Genomic DNA, 20523 nt, shown 5'->3' on the forward strand with positions numbered 1-20523 from the left:
GCCACGTGACCGGCACTCACGCGCTACGTCACTCGCACTCCGTCCGACAGCCCCTCCCCGTGTGGGAGTTCCTCAGGGAAGGCCAATCTTCCGGGTGTAGGGGGAAGCGGCGTGACTGGGGTGGAAAATTTTCCCAGCACAACTTCTCAGAGGCAGCAATATTGGAAGGGACTCAAGAGGGCCGGAGTAGAAATGAAAGTGGCTGAAAGAAACTTCTCTTCCTGCTGACTCCGGGCCCCACGCCTTGCCGCGAGCCCTCATTACCTCATCGCCTTCTGGTTTTGGTACGGTCCTTGAGTACGGAGCCTGCCGAGGGTCCCACGCTGGAGGGGAGAGAGGTGGGTACGTGGGGAAGTGGGCCAATCGGGGCGCGGGTCACGGCGCAGGCGCGCTGGGGAGGGAGGGCTATGCTAATGTTGTTGATATCCTGGGGCCACCCGAGTTAAAGGGGGGAAATCCGGGGGCTGCCACTGCCGCCACTGGCTCGGGCCCAGCCGGGGGTCCCCCCCTGTAGTCGCCGCAGTCCCGGGGAGAGGTGCCCGCCCCCTGCTCGGGGGGGAGGGGGCGCCGCGGGCTCGGGGAGCACGGACGGCCCCTACCCATGAGGCCCTGATGGAAAACACAAAGGATCTGGTGAGAGCCGAGCGCAGCAGCCGCTTTGTGTGCCAGGTTTGGGGGGGGGACGCCTGCAGCTGCCCGGCCCCAGGAACCCCGCAGCTCCGGGACCCCGCTCGCGGGCCTGTTTCTTCATCCCACGCCCCCTCCATCTCCAGAGCTCCCCTCCCCCTGCTGGCCGTTAAACGTTCAAGGGGTTCCCCTCCCCCCTCAACTTGTGACTTGGGGTTCTCTCTACTCTCTGGGAGGAAAAAAAAAATTGAGAAGAATTGAGAAGAAAGTTTTTCTCTGCCCTCCCCCCCACCCACCTGTTCTGGCTGAAGAGAAAGGCTAGATCGGAGGAGAGTTTCCTTTTTTTTTTTTTTTTTTTAAGCTGCCAACGGTGGGAGAGTGGTGTCCTCCCTTCTCTGGGGTGTGGGGGCAGGCGCAATCAGAGTTTGAAGGCTTTGCAGGGGAAGGTGCCCACTAGTGTGGGGCCAGTGCCGTGAGGCATTTTGCACGTGGAGGTGCTGATATTGAAAGGGGGCGGGGTGGGCACGTGTGGGAGGGAGACGTAGGAGTGGTGTCGGGGAGTCGGCGGCCGAGGCTGCTGCTTCAGAAGAGTTCCAAGGCGGTGGTGGGCTTCCATCATCCTTTCGTTCTCCTTTGTGAACTAGTAATCCTAACATTTCAGAGTCGGAAGAGACACTAGAAGTCACCCCAAGCAGCCGCCCCTGTCCAGCTTCTGACAAGTGGTAGGTAGTCTGACCTCTACTTAAACCTGCATACATAATGACACGCACTGCCGCCCGCCGAGGAAAGCACCTTCCATTATTTTCAGTCTTTCTGATAACGATACTCGTTTGTCTGCCCTTATTAGACCCTTCAGCCTCATTCATGTCCTGGTTAAGTTGCTCCCTTTTTTACTTCTCAAATTTGTTCTCACATCCTCCTCACCCACCCACTGCTCATTGGCCTATATTTTCCTGCCAGGAAAGAAGAGCAAGGAAGTGGAGGAAGGGGGGTGGGGAGAGTTAAGAGATAGTGAAGGCCAACTGAAAACTTTGCCTGCCGGGTCGGTTGCAAGTGTGCTGCTTACATGACTAAAGGTAGTTGATAGTATTCTCGGGAAGCTAGAGAATGTCTACGTGGGGATTTCATGGTTGTCTCGCTGGTATTCTTGAGATTAGGAATTTTAACTCCATTTCCTTAGTACTGCCAGTTACATTTGCCTGTGCCTGAATCACTTTTCCTAAGAATGTCTAAAATTGGGCCTAGAAAGGAATAGTGTTGAAGCTGATGAAGGCAATTACCGGTAAAACAATCAAAACTGTTCCTTCCTATCGATTTGACTTGTGGTCTTTGCAAACCCAGCCCCCTACAAAAAGGGAAGGCTGTGCAGCACAAAGGGTTGTTTTGTTTTGTTTTAACATTAGTGTATTATGGGATAGCGCATGCTACATTGGGGGGGGGGTCAGAGGACAGGTTGAAGTCATCATCTCAACTCCCATGTGGGACCCAGGTATCAAACCCAGGTCATCAAGGTTGTCGGCAAGACTTTTACCTACTGAGCAACCTTCCCCCCCCCAACAATTCTTATATGAAACTTAAAGTGTTTATAACACTTTAATGTTTACTTTTGAGTTTTCAGTATTTTTAATCATCTCTACATTAATATGCAGCAGAATTTGTCACCTAGTAGTTCACTTGAAAATACATATTGGCACCCACTGATGTGCTTAACTCCCAGTATCTCCTGATACTGTTAAAGCAAACTTTTTCCTGTTCCCCAGCCTATGATAGAGCAGTTGCTTTGCTCTTGTGTGTTTCAGACTGTTTACCTCAACACCAAAGAGTGTTTAGAAAGAAAATAGCTGTTTTTGCACCACCTCCTCTGAATAACAAGTAGCTTCTATTTATATAGAACCCCATATTCAAGGATTGCAAATGCCTTGCAGATTAGGGCAAAAGCTGTCTTGAATAAGTGTCTGTTCATAATATCTTCTCCTGAGCCAAGGTTTTTAACCATTTTGTAACTTTGAGCTTGAATTTCCCTCAGGGCTAGTCACTAGTGGATCCTAGCTGTGAAAATTTACAGAGCTCTTTACTCATGTTTTCAAAGTTTGAGTCAGTATGGGCTTTCAAGTTTTTTTCCTGCTAACTTTAACATGAACTGTCATGACATAATTGGACTGACTTTGGAAGCGTTTGCATTCTAAACATACTAGACAGGAACAACTGGTTTTGGGTTTGGTTTTTTTTGTTGTTGTTTTTTTTTTTTTTTTTTTTTTTTTTGGTTGGTTGGTTTTTTATTGTTGTTTTGTTTTTGTTTTTTCCCCGAGACAGAGTTTCTCTGTAGCTTTGGAGCCTGTTCTGGAACTAGCTAGCTTTTGTAGACCAGGCTGGCCTCGAACTCACAGAGATCCTCCTGCCTCTGCCTCAGCTTCCCGAGTGCTAGGATTAAAGGTGTGTGCCACCAACGCCCGGCAACTGGTTTTTTGTTTGTTTTAAAGATTTTATTTATTTATTATGTATACAACATTCTGCTTCCATGTATATCTGCACACCAGATCTCATAATGGATGGTTGTGAGCCCCCATGTGGTTGCTGGGAATTGAACTCAGGACCTCTGGAAGAGCAGTCAGTGCTCTTAACCTCTGAGCCATCTCTCTAGCCACAACTGGTCTTATTTTTAAAGAGGGCATTGCTGTATTTTTATGGCTGGCTATACATGGATCTTATTATATTAGTCTTCCAGATATTCCAGTGTTCCTTCTTGTCCCTTAGTTACTTTTGTAAATTAAAAACAAAGCAAATTATGTTAAAATACAGTATTCAAACTAAAGCATAATTGTTGTTTATAAGTATAAATGGTATATTGATGTCATATCCTAAATTACCAAAATTACTAAATTACCAAAAGCCAGCAGTGCTCAGGTGATCTGAATAAGCACATTCTAAAATTAGAGAAGTCAATTGTTTTGAATTGCTCCTTATTTCTCACCTTTTCATCTTTAAAATTGTTTCCATGTCTATCTAAGCCAGTGGTGTTTGCCTCTAATCCTACCACCCAAGGAGCAGAGTATACAGCTTTACTTGGGTTATCTAGTAAAACTCCCCATTTCACAAAAACAACAGAAGATTTAACTAAGGACAATAAGTTGTCTTTAGTTTCAGGGTTTCAAATACATGACAGGAAAAACCATAAAGACAGAAAAGATTTTAAGTGTTTACAAACTTAGATTCATTTTCTAATAGGGTATCCTTAATGGTCCCAGGTAACTTTTATTTTTACTAAAGATGCATGTTTTATTATTATTATTATTTTAGATTATTGTGGAGTTTTTGTTTTGAGGTAGGGTCTCAGGTATCCCTTTCAGGCCTCAAACTTAAGTGTAGTTCATAGGTATGTACCACCATATCTAGCTTATGCAGTGGTGGTAAGTGAGCCCAGAACTCCTGTGTGCCTGAGCTCTGTTACTGACACTATATCCCCAGCCAAGAGCTTACTATTTCTTAATCCTCAATTTTTTTATTAAGTATCCCCCCCCCCATGAATTTACAGTTTCTCTTCTGGCTTTGCTAGAAAGCATAATGAAAGATTAAAAGGCTATAAATTGGCTTGAATAAACCCTGAATGTAAGAAAAGGGGTGCAGTGGTAGTCAGGGGAACAATGGTCAGAAGAGGCTTGAGTTGCACTTTTGCCACTGTTTAGCCCCATGGCTGTGGGATGGCATCAGATGCCTTGATTTTTCTCCTTATAGTTGAAGGATTGGTATAGAATCATTTGTTGATGTCTAATAGAACTTTCTGCAGTCATGGAAATGTGTGTTATCTGTGCTAGCGAGTATGGAAGCCATCAGCCTTAGTGGCTATTGAACACTTAAAATGTAGTTAATGAATGGAAGCCTTTAGTATTTTATCATATTGTTTTCACTTAATGTCAACTTAAACAGCCATATATCTCCAAATTGGACAGTGTAATCACTGGTCTCATCTCTTGAAGACACTAGTTAAAAACACCCCTTTCCTGAAGGTGGTGGTTTTTAGTCCTACTATAACATTTGAGAATTTGTTGTAGGTCTGGTTTGGGATCTGCCTGTCTCTACCTCACTGTTGTGACCTCTTTTATGCGGTGCAGGAAAATCTGAACTTGAGTCCTAGGACTTGGGCAACAAGCACTCTACCATCTTCCCAGCCCAGTTTGATTTCTTGAGACAAAGTCTCATTTAATAGCCCAGGCTGGCTTTGAACTTGTGTTTGCCTCAGCTTCCAGATTACTAGGGTTTTAGGTGTGTCCATCAAGCCCTTCCAAGAATGTGTTTGTGTGTCCCAGAAAGTTTGTCTTAATAAATTAGTTAGGGAAACACTAAGTTTGGTTCTGAATTCCTTTCTGCTTTTCACTCTGACTTGAGTGTTAATTTAGAATTCAGTATTGTGGAAGTAAGGTCTGATTTGGCTGGCTCTAGCTCTGATTTGGTTGTTTTATTCTTAAGGCAAATTGCCTACTCTCTTGGAGCTTCCTTGTCTTCATCTGAAATATGGGGTGAGAATCAAGTTAATCTTTTCATAGGGCTTCTGTAAGATTCCACCCAAAGATGTGATGAACACTGTACTTAAAAAGTGAGTAACTCTCAGTTTCTTCCCAGATCTCCTTTTACTGTATAATTGCCACCCCTATTATAAAGCTGTTTGTATATAATAGTTTATTTGAAGCATGTAATTCAATTATTTAACCCTACTTTATAGTGTAACCAAAGAGCAGACATACTAAGTCTAGTAGATTTTTATATTTCTGGTGTTTGGCATTGTAATTTATAGACTAATACCTATTACTTTACTTTTAGACTTTAAAATTTTTAATCTGCTAAAGTGTTACACATGGGAGAAATAACCCTTGTATACATATATGTATCTAACTGTGCATTGATTAGTGTTTAGTCAGTACTAACTTTTCATTCCATTTTTATTTATTGTGTGTTTGTATTTTATGTGTGTGGGCATGTGCATTCCATAGCATGTGTGTGGAGGCCAGAAAACAGCTTGCAGCCTTCCACCATCTAGGTCTCTGGGACCTAAGTCAGGTCATCGAGTTTGGTGGCAAGTTTCTGTCTACCCATCTTACCAGTCATACATGTCTTTTGAACATCCTATTCCAAATATATTTTTAAAAGATGAATGCACCAGGGATATAGCCGACATTTGCAAGACCCTGAGTTTAATTCCCAACAAACACAAAAAAATTTAAACAATGGTAATGATCTGTAAGACCCTCTAGGCTACCGTGTTTCCTAATTAATTTTTATAAAGCCATGTTATTTTTAGTTAGAATTTCAGGTTCATACTTAGTTTCATAACTTTTTTTTCCCTGAAGAACAAAAAGTCCGTTTGTAATAATGTCCTTTCTTTGTAATAGGTTACATTTTCTTAGAAAAAAAAAGTGAGACCCAATAACTAACCAAACTATGCATTTGATTCTGGTGGTGTAATGAGACAGAGGCTAGCAAGAGCTAAGTAGATTCTTAGCTTCTAATCCCAGTCATCTCTCTTGAGTTCTCATACAAGTTTAAGATTTGAGAAAAACAGCTGGGTGGTGGTGGTGGCAGCACATGCCTTTAATCCCAGCACTCAGGAGGATTGGCGGATGGATCTCTCTGAGTTCAAAACCAACCTGGTCTACAGAGGTCCAAGATAGCCAAGGCTACACAAAGAAACCCTCTCTCAAATCAAAAAAAAAAAAGATTTGAGAAAATATCTAATATCTCACAGCTTCTCAGATAGTTATGTCTAAGTCATGAATTACTCTTTGTCCAGCTTATCCATGTTTTGCACACTTCATATCTAACCATTACTTATCCATCTTGATTATCATATTGACTGTCAAGGTGTCACAGGCTGTGTTCAAATACCTTTATGTATATAGCAACCTAACCCTGTATCATCCCACTCTTCATCTCATTGTGTCATCACTAGAAGAGGTGAGCTCAGTAAGATTCTCTGAAAGTACATTCACATAATTTTTATGATACTATATTGCTGTGGTGTTTTATTAGTGTTAGATACGTGTGCATAGTGTATAAATTAAACTTCATTTTGGGTACTTATGTATAGGAGTGCACGTTGTCCACATGGGGTTCAGAACTATCCTCTCAGTTTCTGCCATTCTCTGAGGGACAGTTCTAAAAGAAATCCCCATAAAAACCCCACCATGTTTGTTCTTTGAACAAAAATTTAATGACAGTGTTATTCATTGTCAAATCTGGATGGAGAAAAGATAAACTGTAATACATGGATAAAGTGGAATACCGTTTAGTAGTAAAAGGCAATGGACCAATTGTAGATGTAGTAACAGATGGGTCTCAAATATGCCATGCTGATTGAAAGAAATGAGGCACAGAAATATTCATACTTTCCAATCTTTTCCTTGAGACACGATTTCTTTGTAGCCTCAGATGACCTTGTGTTTGTAGTCTCCTGCCTCAGTCTTCAGAGTGCTGAGTTTACAGGTAGGTATGCATTGCCAATGCCCATCTCTTAATCTTAAATACAGATTGTCCTTCCCTGATCCAAAAAAAATCTAAAGTCTGAAATGTCTCAAAACTTAAAACATTTTGAGTACCACCATATGACACCACACAGGTAGAAAATTTGACCTGACCTGAAGTGCTGATACTCCACAGTCAAAACATAGGTATAGGAGCTGAGAGGTGGCTTACTAGTTAAGAGCACTGGCTGCTCCTTTGGGGACCCTGGGTTGGTTGCCAGCACCTAAATGGTGGCTCACAGCCCATCTGTCGCCCCAGTTCTAAGAGATCCAGCATCCTCTTCTGAACTCTGTAGGCACCAGACACACAGTACTACACAGACATACATGCAAACAAAACACTCATAAAATAAAAATAAATTTTTAAAAAGGCCAATGAATGTTAGCATGTACCTTTAATCCCAGCACTTAGAAGGCAGAAGCAGGAGGATCCTTGGGAATCCAAGGCCAGCCTGGTCTACATAGCAAGTTCCAGGCCAGACAGAAGTGAGACCTACATAGTGAGACCCTGTCTCAAAAAAAAAGAAAAACGGGGCTGGAGAGATGGCTCAGAGATTAAGAGCATTGACTGCTCCTCCAGAGGTCCCGAGTTAAATTCCCAGCAACCACATGGTGACTCACAACCATCTATAATGAAATCTGGTACCCTCTTCTGGCATGCAGGCAGAACACTGTATACATAATCAATAAACAAGTCTCTAAAAAAGGAAGGAAGGAAGAAAGAAAAAGAAAAACATAGGTGCAATAAAGATAAGATTGCTTCTATGTAAAGACAGGTGCTGTAATGCCAACACTCAGAAGGCTAAGATGGGATTTCAAGTTAAAGTCCAGCTTTAACTACCTAGTTAGACTTTGTCTTTGAGGGGTAGGGGGAATAAATAGTCTGGGTGTGGTATTCACACCCAAATGCTAGGAAGATTGGCCCAAGGTCTAGGCCAACCTACACTACAGAGTGAGACCATGTCTCAAACAAACAAACAAACAAACAAAAAACATTTAGTGCTAGTAGAACAGGGCTATAATCCAAACTATTCTAGAAACTAGCAGAGCAAATGAGCTCAGTTCCTGCCTTACCTACAAAATGAGTTGAGGGCCTGCCTAGATAACTTAGTGAGATTCTTTATTATAATAATTATAATAATATAAGCCAGGCATGGTGACTCATACCTGTAGTCCCAACATTAGGAACTCTGAGGCAAGAAGACTGCCACAGGTTTGAGACCATGATGGACTACAGAATGAAAACCATATCTCAAAAGACAAAAATGATTTAAGTACTTTTATGTATATGGAACATAAATTTTTCTGTGCTTAGATTTGGCTCTCTCCCCAAGAAAACTCATTTTTTTATTTGAGAGTCTTAATACTCCCAAACATTTTAAATAAAGATATTTAACCTATACCCTATGATATATTCCCTTTTGAAAATTGATTCTCATCTAAAGCATTTAAGATACAGGGTTGGAGATACAGCGCAGTGGTTAAGAACACTGTCTGAGGTCCTGAGTTCAGTTCCCAACAACCACATGAGAGCTCATAACCATCTGTAATGAGATCTTAAGCTCTCTTCTGGCCTGCAGGCATACAAGCAGACAGAAGACTGTATACATAATAAATACATAAATCTTAAAAAAAAAAATAATAAAGGAGACCTTCCAGGCAAGGTGGTGCATACCTTTAATCACAGCACCCAGGAGGAGGCCTCAGAGGCAGGCAAATATCTGAGTTCAAGGCCAGCCTGGTCTACAGAGCAAGTTCCAAGATGACAAGAGTTCCACAGAGAAACCTGTCTCCAAAAAATAAAAATATAAAAAAAAAAACTCAACCTGCATTCATAAAATATTTATAAAAACAGAAATCTGGAACAAAAATAGGAATTGATAGAAAAGTTACATGAGAGCTTTTCAGACTGGACAGCAAAGTTTGAATTTGAATACACATTCAAAAGTGTGTCTTTTATTAATAAAAGGCTTCATGGGGGTTTAGAGAGAAATACGAATTGCAAGTTGTTTGGGAGGTTGTTTTGGATTTTTGAAACCAAGCACCTTGTCCCACTAAGTTCTGGCTCCATACTTAAATTTCTAAAAAGTGCTAATGAAATTATCATAATTTTAATCTGTGGGATACACTTCAGAGCAGAGAGGAGAGAAACATTGATAACCCTAAACTAGCAGGGCAGTGGTGGCAAATGCCTTTAATCCCAGCACTCGAGAGAGGCAGAGGCAGTTGGGTTTTTATGAATTCAAGGCTGGCCTGGTCTACAGGGTGAATTCCAGGACAGGCTCTAAAGCTACAAAGAGAAACTCTCTTAAAAACATGAATGGATGAATGAATGAATGAATGAATGAATGAATGAATGAATGAATGATTTATTAGTTAACTTCTAACTCAAATAAAAACAAAAACATATTTCCAGAACATATCCCTGTCATTGACACATGATAATAGGGTAAAGTTCAGAAACACACAGAAGTTCAAATCAGAGGTAAGATTTTAGTAAATGATGTTAGGGCAACTGGGTAGCTATTTAGAAACAGATGTTAGATCATTCTCACCACTCATGAAAATGAAGTCTAATGGCTCAGAGACTAGAAGATAGAAACAAACTGTACAAACACTAAGAGAAAATGGAGGTGCATTTTTGTGTGTTGCAATTGAGGGAAATTTTTCCGATGTTGACTCATAGGTAAATGGAAGGAAATGCTGGTCCTTAGTGAGTGCATGCTCAGTTAGAATAAGTGCTCACCATGCCAAAGACCCTGAGTTTGGTCTCCAGCATTAGAAAAATAAGTAACTTGGTACATTTTATCACACCACCCACCAAAAAGGGTCTCACTGTGCAACCTTGACTGGCCTAGAACTCACACAAAGAGAAATCTGCCTATTTCTGCCTCCTGAATGCTGAGGTTAATCAGATATTTTTTAATTGCATGCTAAAAAGTTACATAAGCAAAAGCAAAATTTGCATTTAGATCCATACTAAAAAAATCAACTGTGGAGAAAAAAATGTTTTTGACTAAAAATTCAAAAGAGAAAGGTCAAATGATTCATAAACAAGAAAGTATGAAGGTCTGGTTGATAGTGCCTTTGATCCCAGCTCTAGGGAAGCCGGTCAAGGTCAGCCTGGATTTACATAATGAGTTGAGGTGGGGGCAGTATAAAGCTATCCTGTGTTGAGATACGAGATGCTGGGTTTTAATACTGACCACTAAAGGGGATTAGAATTTACTAAAGAAATCCATTTCAGAGCTGAAGTGCATTGTCAATGTAAAGTATGCCTGGGATATAGTAATATGCTAGAAAAGAATTATCAAAAAGTACAGGTAGCATGTCAAATGGGTATGGGAACCAGTTCAAGAAGACCTTAGCATCCAAATCAGAGATCATTTGAATCCCAAAATGAGTAAGGACAGTGACGGAGGTGGAGCAGAAGTTAATTTAATGAAAAATGATAGGGTAAAGAGTGGTAGGACCTACTGCTGACTGGTGAGGTACTAGAATTGGAAAATAATTTTGCAGCCATCATTACAAAATTTTGTGAGATTACTATACAGACCAATATTAGCAGGTACGGGGGGGGGGGCGGCGGGGGTGCGCACACCTTTGATCTCAGCACTCAGGAAGCAGAAGAGGTAGATCTCTGTGAGTTTGAGACCAGCCTAGTCTATATGTTAAGTTCCAGGACAGCCAGAACTATACAAAGAAACCCTGTCTCAAAAAAAAAAAAGCATCTGCAAATTAGTATCCTGGGGAAAGGATAGGAAAACTAGACTTTACCAACTATTCAGAACTAATATCACCAGTGAGATGTCGTTAGGTTCCATCCTGTGCCTCTAGGTGCAATATTCTGTAAACAGAACATCACTTAATATTATGGCAATGTGTAACATTACTTAATGAAGAAACATAAGCTAAACCCCAAACTAGAAAGAAAATCCTATTAAAACGGAAGAACCTGTGTTCTCAAAAATAAATAAACTTCCAAAGACTTTATTAGGTCAGTCAGAATATAGATAGCGGATTAAAAATTAGTGCCCTAATTGCTTGGGTTATTTCTAGGGGTGGTGATGTGGTTGTTTGTTGTTCTTTGGGTTATTTGTTATTCGACTTTTCTATATAATTCAGGCCAGCATGGTACTTGCTACGTAGCCCATGCTGGCTTCAAACTCAGAATCCTCTTGCCTCAGCTTCTCAAATACTAGATCGTAGCAGACCTCACATGACTGACAGAAAAGCACTATATTATATTTATTAAATTTCCTGAAGCTGATAACCATGGCGTAGATACAAAGGAATGTTTTTATTCTTAGGATTGATGTATGTGGTTTAAGTTATGAAGAACAAATAGATGGGGCAAAATGTTACTGGTAAATGAGTGCACAGGCATTTGTTCTTCCAGCCTTCATGAAAGTTTGAATTGTTTCTTTCCAAAGAATTGTGAAGGACTATACTGACAGATTGTTTTCATCCATCTGTTTAACAAAAATGAGAGTATATTGCTGGGACAAAAACACAGCTGGTAAAATTCCTTTGGAAGGAACTTTAAATATGTATAACAAGATTGCATGTTTACCTACCATAACATAAAACACATTGTATGTATGTATGTATGTATGTATATAATCAGTTTATTGGAGCATACAAAATATCAAATCTAGATTTTTTACCCAAAAAAAGGGGGGGGAGTGGTATATTCTGTGTGGAATATCATGTATGAAATTGAAAGAGGGGTAGGAGGCTGGAGGGATGATCTTATCTGAATAGTGCTTGCATTGCAGAAGAAGGCCTGAGTTTGGATCTCCACATCTAAGTAAAAGGCCAACCATGGTAGTAGATGCCTATAGTCCCAGCACTGGGAAAGGCAAAGACTGGCAAATTCCTGGAGCTCTCTAGACAACAATTTTACCTGAATCAGTGAGCTCCAGCTTCAGTGAGAGATCACATTTCAACAAATAGAAATGAAAGGAATTTAGGAAGACACCTCAAGTTCACCTCTGATACATGTATATTCACATACATACACAAAAACATATGCATATACCACATAGCAAGTAAAAGTAAGGTGATTTTTGTCTAGGGACACCATTCTCACTTGGGAAGAAAAATACTGGAAAGAGAAGGAAAAGGTTCTTTGGGAGTAGATTAGGGATTGGAAGTAAAAGTGTGGATTCAATATTTCCTTAAATATGCATGTATTTCTGTGTTATGTTCATGTGTGTATAGATTTCTGAAGAGTCTCAGAAGTAGTGGTGGTGGTGATGGTGATTGAAGAGACGGGGTCTATGATTCATTTTTAAGGGTGATGGTGAGCGTCTTTGCCTTCCAAATGCTGGAATTGCAGACCTGTGACAAAACACCCAGTTTATGCTTTGCTGAGGATCAGTCAAATCCAGGGTGTCAGTCTTCCTAAGCAAACATTCTACCAACTGAGCTACAACTCCCACCCATTTTCAGGTTTTTGTTTTGTTTTGTTTTTTTGAAAGAATTTCTTTTGGTTTTTAACTTTCAACGCATGCTTTCTTTGTGTAGCCCTGGCTGTCCAAGTCAGTTTGTTCATTTTATGTGTGTTTTGCCTGCATGTATATCAGTGCACCATGTGCATCCTTGGTGCCTATGGAGGTCAGAAGAAGGCATCAGATCCCCTACAACTGGATTTGAACCAATTTGGCTATGAAACACATAGTGGGTTCTAAGAATTGAACTCAGATCAAACCCAGATCCATCTTTAAGAGTTGCCAGTGCTCCTAACCACTGAGCCATATCTCTAGCTGCTTTCACACAGAATCTTGCTATATATAGTCCAGACTAGCCTCAAACACTGTTCTTCCTCTGCCTTTTAAGTGTTGGGTTTAAAGGCATAAATGCTGGGATTATATAGGCTTCTGCAATCCAGCCAGTCAATCTCATGGTTTTAATTTACATTTTACAATAGCTAAAAATATTAAGCTGCTTTTTATGTCTTTATTTGCCATCTGAGTATCTTTGAAATCTGTTAAGTATTTTGCCTCATTTTAAAAATGAATTGTTTGTCACTAAAGTGATTTTGGTTTTTCTTTCATTGTTTTGGGAATGTGTTTTGTTTTGTGTGTAGGTTTGTTGTTTTAGATAAGGTTGCTTGTACCCTTAGCTGGCCTGGAACTTATTTTGTAGGAGAGGGTAACCTTGAATTCCTGATGCCTCTAACCCAAGTGCTGGGAGTAGTACCACACTATTCTGTTTTGGTTTGTATTTTGAGTTTTTTTTTTTCAGTGATAGGTAGAAACTAGTGCATGCATGCTAGGCAAGTGCTGTCTACCACTTAACTATATTATCAGTCCTTTTTAAAATTCTTTTATGTAAAGCAAGGTCTGGGTAAACTGCCCAAGCAGTCTTCAGACTTAGAGTACTCTGTCTTGGCCTCTCAAGTAACTGGGATTACAAGGTTATGTCACCACACCAGGCAATCATTGAGGGGATTAGAGATGGGGGTGTTTTGTTTTGTTTTTAGTCCAGAATGGCCTCAAGTTGGGTTGTAGCCCAGGATGACCTTGAACTCCTCCATATCCTCCTAACTTCACCTCAGGGTTATATGAAACGTGGGGGACCAAAGGCAGGGCTTGTGCATGCTAGGTAAGTGTTCCACCAACTGAGTTAGAGCCTCACCCCTCGCTTGAGTTTCAGTGCTTGTTGTTGCTAATGGTATCAAGTACTTACTGATTTGCAAATATTTCCTCCCAGTCTGTGATTGTCTTACTTAACTATTTTTTTAATGTTGTATGTATGAGCATCTTCCAGCATGTAGTCAGATGTAGAATATGGATAAAAGAATCTCATTTTCATTGATTATATGTCTATTTCTAGGTTATTCTACTTTATTAGTTAATCTCTCCTTCTGTGTTCATAGCAAAATCCCACTGTATACATTACTATAGCATTATAATGTAATCAGTTTGTCAGTTTCTATCAGTCTGGTAAGATTAGACTATGTTAAATCTGTAAATCAGTTTTGAAAGAACTGACATTTTAGTGCAAGATGTGGAGGATTATTAGCCTGTAGTCCCAGCATTTGGGAGGCTGAGGTAGGAGGATGGTCCTGGGCAACCAAGTGTGACCCTGTCTCCAAAATCCGAAAGAAAAACAATTGGCCTTTTTTGATGAAATTAATTCTAGTTCATAAACATGATCCTCCTCTCCATTTAGGTCTTTTGTTGGCACTATTTTCTCATTTTTAAGATTCCTTTAAAATGCTACATTTATCCCCAAGTATTTAATATATTTCTATAGTATTGTAAATAGTATTTTTTCCATTGCAGTTTCTAGTTTTCTACCCATCTTTTCATGTGTAAATGAGGCTTTGGGCTTATATGCCCTTTTAGAGTACAGAAATGGTATTTTGTTCTAGGGAGGGGGATTATTATGGCCTTAAGCAATTTTGTCTATCTGTTTCTTTTTTGAATGTGTCTGTTAATTGTATTTTAGATCATCTGTTTGAACTCTTTAGGGGGAGGGGCGTGGAATTTGGAGGACAATCTACAGGAGTTGATCTCTCCTTCCACTGCTTAGTCCTGAGAATCTATTTCAGGTGTTCAGCTTGGTGACCTTAACACACTGAGCTGTCTCACTGACCCTAGTTGAACTCCTTGTTGTCCACTCTGGGGTTAAAAGCACTGTTCTTGCAGAGTACCAGATTTAGTTACTAGCACCCACTTCATGGCTTACAGCTGCCTGTAATTCCAGTTTAAGGGGATTCAACAACCTCTTCTGACCTGCCTTCTGTTTCTGCTGATAGTTGATTGTATGTCTGATATTTGCTTATGTGGTAATATTTGACAAATTTGAAAATAACTATCACCTGATAGTTGAGGTACTGGTAAACTACAGCCACTTCTTGCCGTGGGGGATTTTCAGACAATAGAAAATAGAGTAAATTACTCAGACTTGGCAGTATAGGCCTATAGTTATTTAAAGAAAAAGAAAAGGAAGGAAAATTCTGTGGATGGAGAGATGGCTTAGTGGTTAAGAGAACTGGCTCAACAATTAAGAACACTTGCTACACTTGGAAAAGACCCAAGTTCAGGTCACAACCTGTAATTCCAGCTCCAGTGGATATATGAGATCTTCTGGCCTCCATGGGTACCTACCCTCACACTTAATAACTACAAATAATTTTTAAAAAATTAAGTTGCAAATATGTCAAATACTCATACAATATGTTGGCATAGCCAGATTTTCTTAGCCTGGGTGTATACAGGAAATCATTCTTCTACATGTTTATAAAGATCTTTTCTGTGTATAGTAGGACTATAGAAAAGGTCAGAGAGCATCCATCTATAATACTGGATGTTCCTTTTTAATAATGTCCATAAGCATATTAAAGGCTCTAAGACACCTTGAAAGCACAAAAAAACCCTAAATGATCATGGTACTTTAGCAGATGCTAGCCTTGAAGTTGTGATCCTCCTGCCTGCAGTTTTGGGATTTCAGATGTAGTGCTGGTTAGCTTTTGTTGTCAACTTGGTAAGCCTAATATCATCTTGGAAAAGGGACCTCAGTTGAAGAATTGCTCTAGTCAGAGTGACCTGTTAACATGTCTGTGCAACATTTTTTAAAATCATTAATTGGTAAAGGAGGGCAAAGCCCACTGGGAGAAGGAGGGTGATGGGCTGTTAACCTCAAATGTAAGATGAAGTAAACTCCTCTTCTTCTCCAAGTTGGATTTTGTCATAGTATTTATCAGAGCAACAGAACACAAACTAGAACAAGGTGTATGCCACCATGTCTGGTATTAACTCTTTTTAAAACAAATATTAACAGCCTGTGATTATTAAAACTGTACCATTTGGAATCATAATCCCTTGAAACACTTTCTGAAAGTAGAGTTAGAATAAGCTATTGCTAACTGTATTACTTGCTTGCTAAATGGCTCTGTAGTAGGCAAGCATCTGTATGGTGGGTGGGTGTGTGAGCGTGCATGCACTGGCGCTTGGGAATCTTTATTTGGGGAAGTAATTTTTGTTTTGGGACTTTAGGGACAGATTTTTGTTTGGGGAGTTTTGTTGTTGTTGTTGTTGTTGTTGTCATTGTTTATTTGAGATAGGGTCTTCCTACAGGCCCTGTCTGTCCTGAAACTCAGACTATCCTCAAACTCACAGATCTGCTAATGCTGGGTTTAAAGGTTATATGGAGTCTTTTATTATTGTTCTATTACTCTGTGTGCGTGCGTGCATGGGCGAATAACATCAGTGTATACATGTCATGGCACATGTGGAGACCTCAGAGCAGTTTTCCGATAGTTGGTTCTTTCCTTCTACCATGGCATCCAGGGACTGAAGTCAGGTCATTAAACTTGTTCTGCAGCCCTGTGCCATCTCATTTGGCATGTAGAGTCTTCATGGATATTTCTGCTTGCAAGTAGGTGTATGAATTTATTTAGAGTCTAGTCTAACTGGTGTTAGTTAACATTATAAACTGCATATGCTGTGGTATATCATTCATATACTGTCTTTTCTTTGCCCTGTGGGAAGAAATCCTGACCGTAATGATCTGACTACAAATCCTCCCGACCATCATCTCCATTCCACTATACTAAGCATAGCCAAACTGTCGGTGTATCTAGGTTATTACAGCCCCAAATTCTTTATCTTTTGCGTTTGTTTTTAGAGAAGAGTTCTTTATTATATGACCCAGGCTGACCTCAAACTCGTGGAGATTCATTTGCCTCTTCACACACATACACACACTCATGCCACACCACGACCCACCCTACTCCCAATGCTGGGATTAAAACATGAGCCACCATGCCCAACTCATAATCCTTTATTTTGATCCTTCCTCTGCCTATTCCATCAGCAGATATACAAGGGTCACCGTTTGTGTCCTTGGGTTCTTATCTCATGTTATGTGACACTATTCCCCAGGGGAGATATGAACTAATGTCTACTTACCTCAGATAGGAACTGATAACAAACAAAGCAAAGTAAGGATACCAAATTCCAGCTTGGTGAGTCAGTAAGTTGGTGTTACAGGACTATGGGTAAGGGGTTACTAGAAGGAGCAAAAATGACTCAAAGACAGTTGCATCACCAAAGCACACCCCAGCATGCATGGGTGACAGGCTCACAAACGCTGGAAACCTGGAGCATGCTACACAAGCTGGATGTAGCTCAGCTGGTCTCTTACCTTTTCCAGACAGTGTTTCTCGGGAATCCTTAGTACTTACATGCTTAGGGAGCGAGCATCTAGTGTATCTGGTCAGTTTCAGGGACTTCCTGCAGCTTTTAAGTTGCTTCCTTCCAGTGAGCATCTAGTGTATCTGGTCAGTTTCAGGGACTTCCTGCAGCTTAAAGAGTTTACTCCCTAAAAGATGACATTTTACCTCCCCTTTAGAACATCCTGTGTCTTAATAGGCTTCCTTCTAACAGGAAGACCTTATCTCCAGAAGAAGGTGCTATGGTATCACCATTGAATATGCTACCAGCCCCATCTTAGTTATTCTGCTGCCACATAACTACACCGTCTCTCAGTCCATGCCACCATATGTAAGAACTATGTCCGCTGTGTGCACAGTTGAGGTACATGGGTGTTTGATAAGTAGTTCTTAGGTGACTAAGAAAAAAAAAACTGGAGTTCTCCAGTAATATTGGCAGGTTGGTCAGAATTTTGTGTTCATAGTACCACACTATCAAATGAAGATTAGTCCATTCCCTATCATCTACCTCATCGGGGTAAATTGACAAAACTTCTCTTCTGGAATTGCCTTTAGAGTCTGGTTTCTTCTCTTTTAAATATTCCAATAGTATCTGAACTTGACTCTTTGGAGATAGATTTAATTTATAAAACTATCCAAAAGTTGCTTAGAACAATATAAGAGTACTATAAAGGGGCCAGGAGTTGTAGCAACATTATTGGAACATGCAAAATTTTCCAAGGGAAACTCCTAAGTCAATTGTGAGGGTATAACATTTCCAGTACATGATCTGAGGATCCAAATTGGGCACCGAAGACACCTGTGTAATCTCAGCCACTTGGGCTGTCAGAAGGATTGAGGCCAGCCTTTCAAGCAAACTTTGTCTGAAAATAAGAAAGAGGTCTGGAAAGATTGCTCAGTGGTTAACGCTCTTCCAGAGGACACAGGTTCAGTTCCCATCACCCATGTGGCAGCTCACAGCTGTCTGTAACTCCAATTCCAGGGGGTTCAACAACTTCTTCTGGTCTCATGGGTACACAGTCGATGCACAGATATACATGCAGACCAAACACCCACATGCATTTTTTAAAATTATATTTTCTTACAAAACTTAGAATTTTAGAAATAAAAGGCAAAATAAGAAATAATGTTTGCATCTCTTTTTTCTTCTTCTTCTTCTTTCTTCTCCTTTTGGTTTTCAAGACAGGATTTCTCTGTGTAGCCCTGTCTGTCCTGGATCTCACTTTGTAGACCAGACTGGCCTCAAACTCACAGTGATCCACCTGCCTCTGCCTCCCTGCTGGGATTAAAGGTGTGCGCCATGACCACCCCACTATATCTTATTTTTTTAAAAGGATATGGCGTAATTTCATAGAGGGGAGGAGGGACATGCCTCATTAAATATACAAGTCATTACATCATTCTCTGTTCTGTCATCATTAAGCTAATTTGTGTCTCATAGTAAAGAAGTGCATTTTGCCACAGTGTTTAGTATTTCATTATAAAATAATGTTGTCTGCTAAGCCTGTACCTATAATCCCAGCAGCTTGGGAGACTGAAATTGGAGGATCACCTGAGTTTGAGGCCAACCTGAGCTGTAACAAAGAGACCCTATCCCAATAAACAAGCATAAATTATCTGTTCTCAGTACTAGATTTCGTTTGTCACATCTCACTTAGCAGAATTTGTGTTAAGGGCTTGTAAAGGGGAGGTATGTGAGCACTGTGTCATATGTCACTGGTTTCTTCTACGAAGACAGAACATTCTTCACAATCCAAAAGAAAAAGAAGATTGGTTCGGGATGTTTGACGGCTATGATAGCTGCAGTGAGGACACAAGTAGCAGCTCCAGCTCCGAGGAGAGTGAAGAAGAAGTTGCTCCTTTACCTTCCAATCTCCCAATTATCAAAAATAATGGACAAGTCTACACATACCCAGATGGTAAATCTGGCATGGGTGAGTGTCTACACTTTAACCTATTGTATAACTTTGTGTTTGAGGGTATGTTTTCATTTAACGTTTTTGTTAAGTTGGTTTGGTTATTTTATTTTTAGACAGTGCCTGCTGTGTATCCCAGACTGGTTAAGAACTCATAATCATCCAGCCTTCGAGGTGCTGGGATTATAAACAGTGGTACCATGTCTGACCTCTCCTTTAGAATTTTTAAAGGATTGTTTGAAGAAATTGAACCTGAAACTCATAAGTTCCAGTCAAGATCACAGAGTTTATCTCTGCCATCCTACCTTCTAGTAGGAAGCAAGTAGAAGAAAATCTATTGTAAGACATAAATTCAGTTAATGACTATCCTTATAGGACTGAAAATGGGGAGGATCATAGTTTTTAAAAACACTGAGATAGAGCTTCTCTGTGACAGTTATAAACTATGCGGCAACCAGGGGGGCAGTTGAGGGTTGGTTGGTGCTTTTCAGAACAGGTTGCACTGAATCACATGCTGGTCTGGAACTTGAGCTAGTTCTCCTGCCTCACTTGCCCCCATCATGCCCAGAACATAAGTTACCACCCTCAGTATAAGGTGCTGCCTATCTTTTTTTTTTTTTTTTTTTTTTTTTTTTGGTTTGGTTTTTCAAGACAGGGTTTCTCTGTGTAATTTTGGAGCCTATCCTGGCACTCGCTCTGGAGACCAGGCTGGCCTTGAACTCACTGAGATCCGCCTGCCTCTGCCTCCCAGGTGCTGGGATTAAAGGCATGAGCCACCAATGCCCAGCAGTGCTGCCGATCTTACACAGAAAATGGTCTCATTTTTTATTGGTTCTCAGCACTAGTATTTGCTTTATATTGAACCAGAATTACCCTGTTTTGACTCTTCATTTAGTTTTAATGCTACTTTTAAGGCTAAACTAGATGCCAAGAGGTAATGCTTCCCTAGTGTACACAATGCCTGGGTTCCATCCTTAGGACCACAAATAAAAAAGCATGTGTGCATGTGTATTGAGAATCACCGTTATGAAGAAAGTGACCTTTTTTCCTCTCTCTTTTTAAATCAAGCTGCCAGAATAATTCTAATCTTTTTATGGTGATTTTTTTCACACTTGATCACTTCCTTTGGTAGGCATATCAAATAACCACAGTCATTTCCTCCATTTAAGTAATTCCATTCATCAATATTCTGGACACTTTTCCTGGGATATTCAGATTATTTGCTAATAGGAACAGCTCCTCCTGATTTGCACCCCATCCTCAAAACATTGCCAGCAAATGG

At 40.4% G+C, this 20523-nt stretch overlaps 1 protein-coding gene across 18 annotated transcripts in view; it reads left to right on the forward strand.

The window, feature by feature from the left end:
* The first annotated feature begins 99 nt into the window (after positions 1–99).
* Positions 100–20523, forward strand: part of Mbtd1 (mbt domain containing 1) — a 61320-nt gene continuing 40896 nt past the window's right edge. For 5 of the 18 annotated variants that reach the window (XM_027424310.2, XM_027424300.2, XM_027424305.2 and 2 more), the window contains exons 1-3: positions 392–633; positions 1289–1349; positions 19060–19259. In XM_027424310.2, the coding sequence (XP_027280111.1) occupies positions 19106–19259 (154 nt within the window). In that variant the 5' untranslated portion in view covers positions 392–633; positions 1289–1349; positions 19060–19105. Of the gene's footprint in view, positions 343–391; positions 634–1288; positions 1350–19059; positions 19260–20523 lie in introns of those variants that run through there. The other 13 variants (XM_027424306.2, XM_027424309.2, XM_035447624.1 and 10 more) reach the window with 10 other exon arrangements.

This window comes from Cricetulus griseus, chromosome 7 (assembly GCF_003668045.3).
Source record: "Cricetulus griseus strain 17A/GY chromosome 7, alternate assembly CriGri-PICRH-1.0, whole genome shotgun sequence".
NCBI classification, from domain to species: Eukaryota; Metazoa; Chordata; class Mammalia; order Rodentia; family Cricetidae; genus Cricetulus; species Cricetulus griseus.